Source organism: Artibeus jamaicensis, unplaced genomic scaffold, assembly GCF_021234435.1.
Source record: "Artibeus jamaicensis isolate MK-2021 breed Jamaican fruit bat unplaced genomic scaffold, CSHL_Jam_final contig_548, whole genome shotgun sequence".
NCBI lineage: Eukaryota > Metazoa > Chordata > Mammalia > Chiroptera > Phyllostomidae > Artibeus > Artibeus jamaicensis.
The window spans coordinates 21,112,366-21,125,284 of NW_026521883.1; the positions used below are offsets into that span (position 1 = coordinate 21,112,366).

Here is a 12,919-nt window from a genome sequence, read left to right on the forward strand (position 1 = left end):
AAAACAACCCAAAATATATGGGACACAGCAAAAGCAGTCCTAAGAGGAAAATTCATAGCATACAAGCATAACCCAACAAACAAGAAAATTGCAGTTAAATGATCTAGCTTTACACTTAAAGAAGCTTAAAAAGGAACAACAAACAAAGCCCAAAGTGAGTAGAAGAAAGGAATTAATAAAGATCTGAGCAGAAATAAACAATATAAAGTCTAAAAAAAGCAATACAATGTCAATGAAACCAAGAGCTGGGTCTTTGAAAAGATAAACAAGATTGACAAACCTTTAACCAGAGTCATCAAGAAAAAAAGACAGAGGAAACAAATAAGTGAAATCACAAGTGAAGAGGAGAAGTAACAATGAATACCACAGAAGTATAAGAGACTGTAAGAAAATATTATAAATAACCATATGCCAACACATTGAATAATATGGTCAAAATGGATAAATTTATTATAATCTTCCAAAACAAAATCAGGAAGATTCGGAGAATCTGAATCTCTAAAGAATCTGGAGAGACAGATTACAACTAGTGAAATTAAAGCAGTAATCAAAAAACTCCCAACAAACAAAAGCCCTGGACTGGATGGCTTCACAAGGGAATATTACCAAACATCTAAATAAGAACTAACACCTATCCTTCTCAAACTATTCCAAAAATTCAAAGGAGGAAAGACTTCCAGCTCATTTTACAAGGCCAGAATTATTTTAATTCTGAATCCAGACAAAGACACTACAAAGAAATAAAATTACAGGCCAATACCTTGATGAACACAGGTGCTAAAATCCTCAACAAAATATTAGCAAACTGGATCCAGCAATACCTTAAAAAGATCATACACTATGGTCAGATGGGATTTATTCTGGGGATGTAAGGTTGGTACAATATCCACAAATCAATAAATGTGATTCACCAAATAAACTTAATGAAGTATAAAAATCCAATGATCATATCAATAGATGCAGAAAAAGTATTTGATAAAATCCAGCACCCATTTGTGATAAAAACTCTCATCCAAATGAGAAGAGAAGGAGAATATCTTACTACAGTAAAGGCTACACATGACAAACGCATAGCCAACATCATACTCAAGGGCAAAAATTAAAGTATTCCCTAATGATCAGGAACAAGACAGACATTTTTACTTTCACCACTTTCATTAAACATAATATTGGAAATCCTAACCACAGCAATCAGGCAAAAGAAGAAAGAAAAGGCATCCAAATCGAACAGGAAGAAGTAAAACTATCATTATATGTACATGACATGATACTGTAATAGAGAACCCTAAAGATTCCTCTCCAAAACTACTAGAACTGATAAATGAACTCAGTAAAGCAGCAGAATATAAAATAAATATCCAGAAATTAGTTGCACTTCTCTCATTCAAGTACTAACCAGACCCAACCCTGCTTAGCTTCTGAGATCAGACAAGATCAGGTGTGTTCAGGGTGGTATGACCATAGACCAGTTGCATTTCTATACACCAATAACTTACTATCAAAATGGAAACCAAGAAAACAATCCTATCTAAAAATGCATAACAAAATACCTGGGAATATACTTGAACATGGTTTGGAAAAAACCTGTGCTTGGAAAATTATAAGACACTAAAGAAAGTTCAAAAGATACAAATAAGTGCAAACATATACCATTTTCATGGGTAGGAAGAATTAACATCACTAAAATGTCCATACTAACCAAAGCAATTTATAGATTCAATGCAATTCTTATCAAGATATCAATGGTGTATTTCACAGAACTAGAACAATATTTCAAAAATTTACATGGGATCACAAAATACCCTGAATAGCCACAGCAATCTTGAGGAAGAAAAACAATATTGGAGGAATCATGCTACCTGATATCAAAATATACTACAAGTAATCAAAACAGCATGGTAGTGGCATAAAAACAGTTATATTGAACATGGAACAGAATGGAGATCCAGGAAATAAAACTACATCTTTATGGTCGATTAGTGTTTTACAAAGGAGGCTAGAACATATACTGGGCTGAAGACAGTCTATTCAATAAACGGTGTTGGGAAAATCAGACAGATACATACAAAAAATGAAAGTAGGACACCATCACACACTTAACATGGATTAAAGACTTAAATGTTAGACTTGAAACCATAAAAAATCCTAGAAGAAAACATAGGCAGTTTCTTGTAGCAATATATTTTTCTGATAAATCGCCTGAGGCAAGGAAAACCAGTAGGATTACATCAAAATAAAAAAATTTGGTACAGCAAATGAAGCCATCAACAAAATGAAAACAAATCCCACTAAACAGGAAAATATATTTGTCAATGATACATCTGCTTAGGGGTTTATATCCAAAATTTACAAAGAACTTACACAACACTAAAAAAAAAGCAAATAAGAAAAATCCAATTTAAAAAAGGGCAGGATCTGAATAGACACTTCTCTAAAGAGGACATGCAAATGGCCAATAGGCATATGAAAAGATTCTCAATATCACTAATCATTAGAGATGCAAATTAAAACCGTAATGGATATCACCTCATACCTGTCAGGATGGGTATCATCAATAAATCAATAAACAACAAGTTTTGGTGAGGATGGGGAAAAAAGGGAATCCTTGTGCATTTTTGGTCAGAATGCAGATTTGTGTAGGCACTGTGGAAAACAGTATGGTATGGAGTTACCTAAAAAATTACCAATGGAACTGCCTTATGACCTAGCAATTCCACTTTTGAAATATATCTAAAGAAACCTGATACACTAATTTAAAAGAATACAAGCACCTCTATTTTCACTGCAGAGTTACTTACAATAGCCCAGATACAGAAGCAGCCCAACTGCCCATCAGTCGATGAGTGGATAAAGAAGCTGCAGTACATTTACACAATGGAATACTACTCAGTGGTAAAAAAGAAGAAAGTCCTGCTTTTGTGATGGTATGGCTGGACCTGGAGAACACTATGCTAAGTGAAATAAACCAGTCAGAGAAAGACAAGTACTGTATAATTTCACTTATATGTGGAATCTGATGAACAAAATACCCTAACAAACAAAACAGCAATAAACTCATAGCTGTCAGAGGGGAGGGGATCTTGGGGCTGGGTAAAAAAAAAAACCAAAAACTGAAGCGATTAAGAAAAAACAAAAAAAAACCAAAAAGCCCCAAACAACCCCCAAACCCAAAATCCTCATAGAGAGACAACAGTATGGTCATTATCAGAGAGAAATGGAGGTGGGAGGAGGAAGGAGAGGGTAAAGGGGTGATCAGTGGTGATAGAGACCTGACTTGGTGTGGTGAACACACAGTACAGTATGATGGGGGAACTCAAGAGTTAAAGGTTTTAGCAGTAGGTATGGTTGATAGGATTAAGTGATTTATGCCTGTAGAAAGCTTTATTTCAGGACTGGAATGCATGACCTATGTGACTCCAGAAGGTCGACAAGCAATTCAACCTTTGTGCCCCAGGGGGTCTGCGAGCTATAGATCTTTTCAACGGATAGCCTTACATACTCAGAAACTGGTTTGTGATTTCCTCTAATCATTAATCTTTATCTTTTTCCTTCCATTTTCATAGGCTTACCTCTTATTAAATACCCAATTGCTTATTTACACAATATAGGTTTTACTCTGGGAGCCCATCTGCATCAATACCTCCTGAAATGAGACTCAACAATTTGACTGAACTGACTTATTTTCAGGACAACATAATTAAGTCAATAAAATATGGAGCAACCTACCAATTTTGCTTCTGGACACAACAAGTCCTTATCATGATGATCTTGCTACAGGGATTCCCTCCCATCCCTAGTTTGGAAGAATCAGCTATCAGCCTCTCTGTTCCGGTCCTGGGTCCCACTCCCTTGTTCCCCTTAGATCAGGCAGGGAGAGACTTCCATACCCTGCACAGGCAGGAACCATGGCCCCTGTGAGGAAGAAGCAGGTACTGAAGACCAACTGTCTTCCCTCATTTTTTCTAAAAGATTTCAGGGATGGAAGTCTCTGAGCAGGGAATGAGACAGGCTAGTAAGCTAGGACAAGTGCAATAGGGAAACTGAGACAGACAGTTAAATGGCCAAGCAGTTTACAGCCATCTCGTAAATAGCAAAATCCTAGCTTCCCTAACCAAGGACACTTAAGAGTAAATAGTTTATACTTCTCCTCCCAATCAGGGGGAAAATAGCTTAAATCACCCTACTCAGGAAGATAGATAGAAGAAATTTAATTAGTGACAACCAAACCCAAGGATGGAAGTCACCGGAATAAATCTCATTTTAACACAGCAGCATAAAGCTAATGAATAGTGTATTGAATCCTCCCCTAAGACCTCCCTTAAACTTCCAGCTTTTAAAACCCTCAAGAGGAAGGACTCAGCAAGTGCTGTCCCTCTTGGAGCACACCCACACCTTTCCACTCCCTTCTTCTTCCCCTCAGGAGCGTTACCCTTGCCCTTCTCTCTGCTAAGCTACAGAAGCTCTTCTGCTTCTGTAGCTTGTTTCCTGAACCTACATAGCCCAGCTGACTCACTACTATGACCTCTGTAACTTTCTAAATAAACTTTCTCTCATAATTTGAAAAAAAAGAAAAGTAAATACCATATTTCACCATTTACAGAGTATGGTACAGTTATGCAACTGGTAACCTTCAGGTATTTTATCATATGCAAGTATAAGTGACATCATGAATACTTTACCTGAATTGCAGATGGCAAAGGCGTAATGGGCTGCTACTCACCGAAATAAAGATTTTCAAATTAGAGCAACCTATCTTATTGAGGTCCTTCTTGTAGAGATTGAGCAAAACCTCCCTCGGTGATAGGGATGGACCACAGCTCTGATGTTTCATGAAATTCTGATAATAACGTCATGATGACACAGCTTTTAAGAAATCTCTATTTTGAAAACCGGCAATACACAGTCTCATTTTTCAATGTACTTACTCTCTGCAGGTAGTTTACTCTTCCGACAGCACCAATTTTTCCTGTATAATTTATAAAGCTGACATTGCCTTCAGTGGAAGCATAGAACTCAAGAATGTGAATGTTCCCAAATCTCTTGATGAATTCTTTCCACACATCACTTCGCAAGCCATTTCCTATTGCTAGTCTCACTTTGTGATCACGATCGTTTGGTTTCTGTTGTAGGAAGAGAAGGACACCAAATGGAAATATCTCTAGAGATTGTACTTACATACTAACAGTTGCTTTTATGTTTCTATATATTTATGTTGGTTACAGATTCACCTTAGTGCACACCTCTTCTGTTACCCACATATGTAACTCCTCCCTTCCCTCCCAATACACACGGTAGGGGCCAACAGGTAGCCCTCGGATTCTCCCATTTTGGTTTTTAAGAGGCAAGGTGAGACAACTTGACAGAACTAAGTCAAGTTGGATTGACTTAAATGCCGACATTTAATCCGTATCCAATGTGAAGCTAGAATAGAGTATATATCCTTTTGTTGAGGGAACTAGTGAATCTCACTGAATTGCCAGAAAGGAGGAGCCATGTGGCAAAGATCTGTCAGAGACTAAAACAATTTGAAGTAACGATTTTCATTCGACAAGGAAGAAGAAAACTGGGAACACAGTCCAAAGAGAAAGACAGAATCATCTCACAGAGAGTCGCAAAGAGCAATAATGTGAGGGCCCGAGAGGCTGGAAAGAAGCATCTTGATCATCTCATTTAACCGACTCAGCCAATGAAACTTGTCCCTCTGAGACAGAAAAGGAGGAGTGGGAGAAAACTGGCTCCCCACTGCCTCAGGTGGCCTGGGAGGAGTGTACTTGGCTGTAAATGAAGATCTCAAAGGAAAAACTGTTCTGAGTGTGAGCACTAAAGCAGAGCTTGTGTCAGTGAGAGAGGTGGGGCTCAGACTGGCTTGTGTTCCAGTCAACCATCTTTTTTGTGAGGCCCCTGCAAATATGTCTAACCCTATGGTCATTTTAATGATCTTTTATATTAATAAGGCAATTGATGTCCTCAAAGAGATCATGGCCTGGGGAAACAGCCAGGTAAATAAATAAGTATAATTTTAACTAGCAAGTTTTGTAACTCCATAATCTTTAACAGAAAACCACATGGAATGGGGTAAAAGTGCTAGGTAACTAGGACTCTCCTCAAACAAGTTTACATTTCTTTGATCGAACAGCTGTTCGCTTAAAAGAGCAAACGCTCTAAAGAGTATATATTATTTGCTACCTGTGAACCCATCGTGCTGTGGTTTAGGAGTCAGAGTCCCTCTTCAAAAGGAACTGTTCAGAGAGAGAGGTTGGCCGTTCTCCCATAAAGGGGAGGGCGTTTGATAAGGCGGCCATAAACCAAAGCAAAACAAACCTCCGATTGGTTTCCGTTCAGGAGGAGCCGAGGGGCCAGGGCAGTAGCACATATGCAGTTAATTTTTAAGTAGCTTCCTGGTCGAAACTCAGGTGGTGAAGCTGTTTCAGGAATCCCAACCAGAGAGGTGGACAGACACTGGCCACTGATAAAGTCTGGGCCCATTAAGCAACCTTACTGAGGAAGAAATGTATACAGAACCATGACAGGTACTGCAGATAATAACAAGTATATTTGGCCTCAAAGGCATTTACAATCTAATGGGGGAGTGTTGGAAAGTTACCTGAAAAGCCTGTTGGACCTGCATGAACCCTAAGTCCACAGGTCACTGAATCTACTCCCTTTTATAGTTAGTAAGAACTAAGTGGTGAGACCATACGTCTGGTTTGCCATGCCTGTTGTCTGGATGTGCTCATGGCACTCCTTTTACTCTCAAGCGTCTCTGTTTGGATAATGAAGTGTACGGTCACCTTGTCTGCCCATGAGTCACTGTTCTTGGTAGGAACTGTCTGTCAGCTTTTCAGGGAGCACCTCCAGCCCCCACCACTGCTAACCCTCACTGCCACTCTAGGAATAAAACATCACAAGTATTTGGAGAATACTTACTTCCGCTTAAAAGTAACTAACTGACCTGGGGCTTACCCGCTCCCACACCTGAGTGAGAAGCTCCAAAATAGCATTCCCACTTGTAAACCCAAGACCTTCCTTATTCCACGTGCAGCCCACAATCACCCTGTTAGCTCATTTCCTTGTCTAATGGGTGCCAACCATCTATGTATCTCCCCTATTTGATAGTAAATGCCTTCGCGGCCAAGTGTATTTCTATATCGTCCACAGTACCTGGGCCTGGGCCGGGCATATGGTGCAGTCCCTGCAGCAAGAGAAGAAATAACTTTCACCAGGAAACCCTCGACTTTCCTGTGCAACAGCACAAGGGCAGGGTGGGGGGTGCAGGAGGCTGCAGGTGCCCTGGGTGTGTGGGAAGGGGACACACAGGTGTGGCTGTGGGTGGCAGGTAGCTGGGTCATAGGCACAATACTGCAGGCTCAATTTTCACTGTAAACTGAGGGATCTTATTTCATCGGCAGAAGGGATTAAGGCTCTAGGCAGGAAATGTTAGTGGACACAAACCACGAGATCCTGGAACCTTCTGAAGTGCTGGTTCTCAAGTAGGCTTTCGCTTCCAGTGGCTGAGAGCATTAGCTATGACTTGAGTTTCCTTTCCCAGAGGAGAAATGGTGTTTTCACATCACCAAAGTCCCTTCTCAAAAGAACTACTCATATTTTAGGTCAAGGGTCACCTGGCTCTGTGTTTTTAAGGATCAAACCTTGTATTCTACATTGGAGGTAAGCTGCGACATGCAAACACACCTGGAGGGATTTAAATCCACACTGGGATTTAGTGACTGGTGAAGGCGAGAGGGTATCCAGAGAGGAATATAGGGCACCAGGGAATTAGAGGAAACAAAAAACTTGGAGGGCTTTACTACGTGTCGGATGTTTGACCTGTATGGTCTTATATCACTCCACTAAATTTAATAAAAACATTTAAAAATGTGAACGGTAATAAAGCATTTGCTTTATATTACATCGAACAACAATAACAACAACAAAACAAAAACAAAGCCTGAGGATTAAAATAATTTGCCAAAGTCACACAGGTAGCAATATGATTGCTCCAAGATTCAAATCCAAATCTATGTGACTTTAGAGAGTCCTCTTTTTCTTAATTAAAAAAAATACTGACACACACATGGTTTAAGAATCCAATAGTACTGAAAGGCTCTTAAACGAAGAAAGCTGTTCATTCTACATCTCTGTTGTCATCCTTTGCCCCTACTTACAACCCAGAGGCAGGCACTTTTAACTCTTGTAGCTGTTTCTTATCCTTTGATTTGTAAATTAAATGCTTATACTGCTATCTTTTGATTAATCAAGTTTAGATATTATTTACTGATGCACTATTGGGCTAGAAGAGACGCTCTCTTCCATTTTCCCAATATCATAATTTTGGTTAAATCATTATTCAGTGCTCATATCACTTTGCTCATTATATACTATCGATGAGCCAAATAAAATACTATTACCACATTCTTGAATGAATTTTTGTTTTTCCTGGAATTAACGGCCTTCTTGCCCCTGTGCTTTGTTTTTTTAGTTTCTCTTTGTAGGTCTTTTCTCACCCTCCCAGAGCCTCTAAGCGAAGTTTTCCGCATGGTGCAATCAATCAGATGATGTAATTTCCATTATGTTCCTTCCAGCCTTTGGCTCCACTCTGGACCAGCTGCTCCCCTGGCCTGGGGACTCCCCTTGAGGCTCCTTCCTGGGTCCTTTGTTTTCACCTCTCTCTTTTCACTCTCCTGTTTGGGTGGGACACTTTCCCTAGTAACTTCCTGAAGGAGGGTGTGTAGGAGGTACATTATTTTGAGACTTTGAATGTCTGAAACTATTCTTATTGTACACTTGATCAATAATTTGATCAACAATTTTTAAAAATTAATTTATTTATCTTTAGAGGGGAAGGAGAGAGGCAGGGAAACATCAATGTGTGGTTGCCTCTAGTGCATCCCCTGCTGGGAACTGGCCTGCAGGGAACTGGCCTGCAACCCAGGCATGTGCCCTGACTGGGAATTGAACCTCGATCCTCTGGTTCGCAGGCCTGCGCTCAATCCACTGAGCTACACCAGCCAGAGCCTTGATCAACAATTTTTTTAAGCAACAATTTTTACTTAGTACTTTGAAGGCACTGCCCCTTCCAACTTGCAGTGTTGTAGGCAAGTCAAATGTTATTCTTACAGAATCTTTTCCTTCTCTTTTTGTGGGAGGCTTACATTTCGTCACGGCAGTTTTTATTGGGTCCTCTATCGGCCTATCTAATCTGTCTCTCAGGAAGTTTTTTTTTTGTATTATTTCTTTGATAATTTTTTCCTTTACATTTTCTCTCTTCTTTTCCTTATTTCCCATGAATGAGATATTGGATCTTTTGGATTGATATTCTGATTTTATTACCTGGTCTCCTCTCATGCCCATCACTTTATCTTTTCTCTAACTTTCTGTAAGATTTCTTAACTTTATCTTCCAAACTTTCTATGAATTAAAAAATTTTTAAGTCATATTTTTATTTTTCAGGAGGTTTTGTTCTTCTCTTCGACAGCATACTATTCTTGTTTTATGGATATAATATCTTCTCTAACCTCTCTGAGGATATTAATTACAGGTTTTGGTAAGTTTTGCGGGGGCTGTTTGAATGGATGCTTCTTCTTCTTTTTATTAAATGATCTTTCCTGCTGGAGGCTTTCCTCAGGTGCCTGCTGACCCTTGATGTCTGTTTGTATTTGGAAATAAGGCAACTAAAAGATGTCTGGGCAGCTTTGTGTGGCGGGGGTTGCTATTTTCGGGTGGGCTGCACTGTCTGGTGATGGGTCAGTGAGCCAAAGTTCAGCTTCTTTTCTGGGCAAGTTGAGTTCTTCCTAAGAATTACCCTCCTCCATCTCTTGCCTACAAGCATAAACTGGCTGCTGGAGGTCTAAAAACTGTACAGGGAAAGGGAGCTGGGGTTTCCCTTGTCGGTAAATAAATATTGACTCAATCTCTATTTTCCATGCCTCACCCCTTTCCTGCTCTACTTTTGGGGTCCTTGAGTTCAAAGCTTACTTAGGTCTCTGTCAGAGAGTAAATCTCTTACCTCCTCTCAGGGTGGCAGAGGAGAGCAGCTCGTCAAGCTGTTTCCTGCACAGACTTTTACTTTCAAAAGTCCTCCTGTTTTCAAGCCTGATACCCTATCCCATCTTCAGTTGTGTTTGGTGTCTCCAATTTCCTTCCTGTTGGCACCTGCTGCTTAGGTTTCACCTCCTTCAGCCCCGCAATGTCAGGCACCTCCACATTAAGCTTTGTACTACGTAGTTCCCTGATGCAATGTCTCAATGTCTAAGACAATGGAGCTTGGGTGTCTTTTCCTCATCCTCTTGGTTTGGGGGAGACTTCCAAGAGGTGAAAGGGCAGAAGGTATTCACCATCTTAGAAAAAATTCCTGAGTTTGTGTTCTTAATATGCTAGACCTCAGCCTGACTCCTTGAGGAGAGAAGAAAGCACCCACTGGAGGAATAAAAGGGTGAAACTAGACTTCTCTGCTTCACAGAAGAGGCCTTTCTCCCTCCAGTATCTTCCGACTGCAGTTTCAAAGGACCATCTAAAAACACCATCCCCCCCATCACTCCCCCAGGAAAGGCCCTTTGGTGGTGCTTTGTCACAGTCACATTTAGTTCTCGGCAAAGGCCCCATCCATCAGTCCCACCTTCTGCTACACCGCTCGCAGTTGCTGGTAGACCAGCTCCGTTCTGCTCCTCCACACAAGCGCTCCAGCCGGCTGGAGGCCCTTCTTTCCCTCGTGGCTGGAAAACTCTGTATCCTTCAAAGCTCACCTTCTGTCACAAACGTTCCCTGATTCTGCTCTTTCCCTCTTTCCTCTGGGCTGTCCCTGTCCTGGCTCCTGCAGGGCAAACTTGCCACTCTCCACTCTGCGCTGCAACATACTTCTCTATTCTGCCTCCTGTCAGAATGGAAGGGATACAGAGACGGAAATCTGGGGCTGGGAAAGGACTACAGAGGTTTCCTAATTTTAAAGAATGGCAGATAACACTAGGAGGTACGCTGGGTTTATTCAGCTGTTTCAGAGTTCTGATCTATCTTATTTCACCTTCCTAATATCACACCTCCGATGTGTGGCTCCCAGAACCCTTTTCCGGTTCTCTCTTTCTCCTCTTTCTCCTCCCACCCACCTGGGTCACACTCCCAGCAAGCAAGACAAAGCCTCATTTGGGCCCCTTCCTGTAGCTTCAGTACTAACTGGAGTAGAGAAACACTCAGCTTTAGATGTACCATGCTCCAGTACATAACTGGAGCACTGACTGATACTGTCTTTTTACGCAATGACATAGGCAAGATGGGAACAGACAAGTGCCCAAGGCAGGAAACTAAGTAAACTAGCTTTTCATCAGTAAGCAGGTGCTCTGAGCACTTAGCCTGAAATGTAACAATTGAAGACAGGTAAACAGTTAAACACTGTTCAACAGTAGTACTGTCAAAAATCACTTAAGTCCCCTGGCTGGTGTAGCTCAGTGGATTGAGCACAGGCCTGCGAACCAGACAATCGCGGTTTGATTCCCAGTCAGGGCACATGCCTGGGTTGCAGACCAGTTCCCTGCAGGCCAGTTCCCAGCAGGGGACGCACAAAAGGCAACCATACATTGATGTTTCTCTCCCTCTCTCCTTCCCTTCCCCTCTAAAGATAAATAAATAAAATATTTTAAAAAATCACTTAAGTCAATAGCTTTGCTATCCAAGCCCTTTGCAACAGTATGTGAGAGTGACTAATTTGAATGCCTTCTCTTATTTCTTCCTTTGTGTATGTGTGGCAGTTTTCTTTGATTCATTCAGTGAACATATATGGAGCACCTACTATGAGCTATATATCCTTAAGCACCGAAAAGAATGATATTAATGGCTACTACCATCTGATGGTTATTTACTCAGTGTCAGGTACTTTGCTACATGCTTTACATACATATCTCCTTTTGCCTTCACAGCCTCCTGGAAGGTAGGTACGATTATTTCCTCTGTTTGCTGTTGGGAAACAGATTCAGAGATGTTAACTACCTAGCTCAGAGGGTAGAGTCAGGAGTCAGGCCTGCTGACTCCAGAGTCCGTGCTCTTAAGCACTACATTAAGTCCCTGAGCCAAATCTGAACTCCTCCCCTGAGGGTGGCAGGTAGCATTGCTCCCTAGTCCTCTGCCCTACCAAAGGAGCCACTGACTACGGTTAGGAAGCGGGAGGAGAAGCATCACTGCGGGGTCTCCTGAGGAGCCATACCATGTCTGTGGAAGGCTGTCATTTGGTTCACATGCTTCGCTAAGGCAGGCATTGCCTCCCTGATATCCGTGTTGGGGGCTGGTGAGGTCAGCCACCCCAAAGATGGTCTATTTGAGGCAGCTCTAAGGCTGAGAAAGATCCCAATGACACTGATCCAGAGCCTTCCACCATTAGTGCTGGTTTTTATCCACTTTTGTTTGAGAAGTCCATTTAATACCATCTTTCTTCAAGCTCCATTTAAATCCATAAATATCTGGGCTTCCTAGCATAACCTATTTTCCTTTTAAATTGTGGTAAAACACCCATAACACCATTTACCGTCTCAACCATTGTTAAGTATACAACTTGGTGGTATTAATATGGTCATAATGTTGTTGCAACCATCATCACCATCCATCTCCAGAAAATAGAACTTTGTACCCATTAAACAATAACTCCCACTGCCTCCCTCCCCCAGCCACCATTCTACTTTTCTGTCTCTATGGTTTTACCTACTCTCAGTACCTCATATAAGTGGAATCATACTGTATTTGTCTTTTGGTGACTGCTATTTCACTTAACATAGTGTCTTCAAGGTTCATCTATGTTGTAGCATACTGCAGAATTTCCTTCTTTTTTAAAGCTGAATAATATTCCATTGTGCATATATATTTATATACTATTTGCTTGTCCATTCATCAGTGGATGATTGATTCCATGGATTGATTACATGTTTTAGCTATTGTGAAC

At 40.9% G+C, this 12,919-nt stretch overlaps 1 protein-coding gene across 1 annotated transcript in view; it reads right to left on the bottom strand.

The window, feature by feature from the left end:
• The window catches only part of SLC27A2 (solute carrier family 27 member 2), a 54,546-nt gene that overhangs the window by 13,155 nt on the left and 28,472 nt on the right, over nt 1–12,919 (bottom strand). The window contains exon 5 of the mRNA XM_037156527.2: nt 4,926–5,120. Coding sequence (XP_037012422.2) covers nt 4,926–5,120 — 195 coding nt within the window. The remainder of the gene's footprint in view (nt 1–4,925; nt 5,121–12,919) is intronic.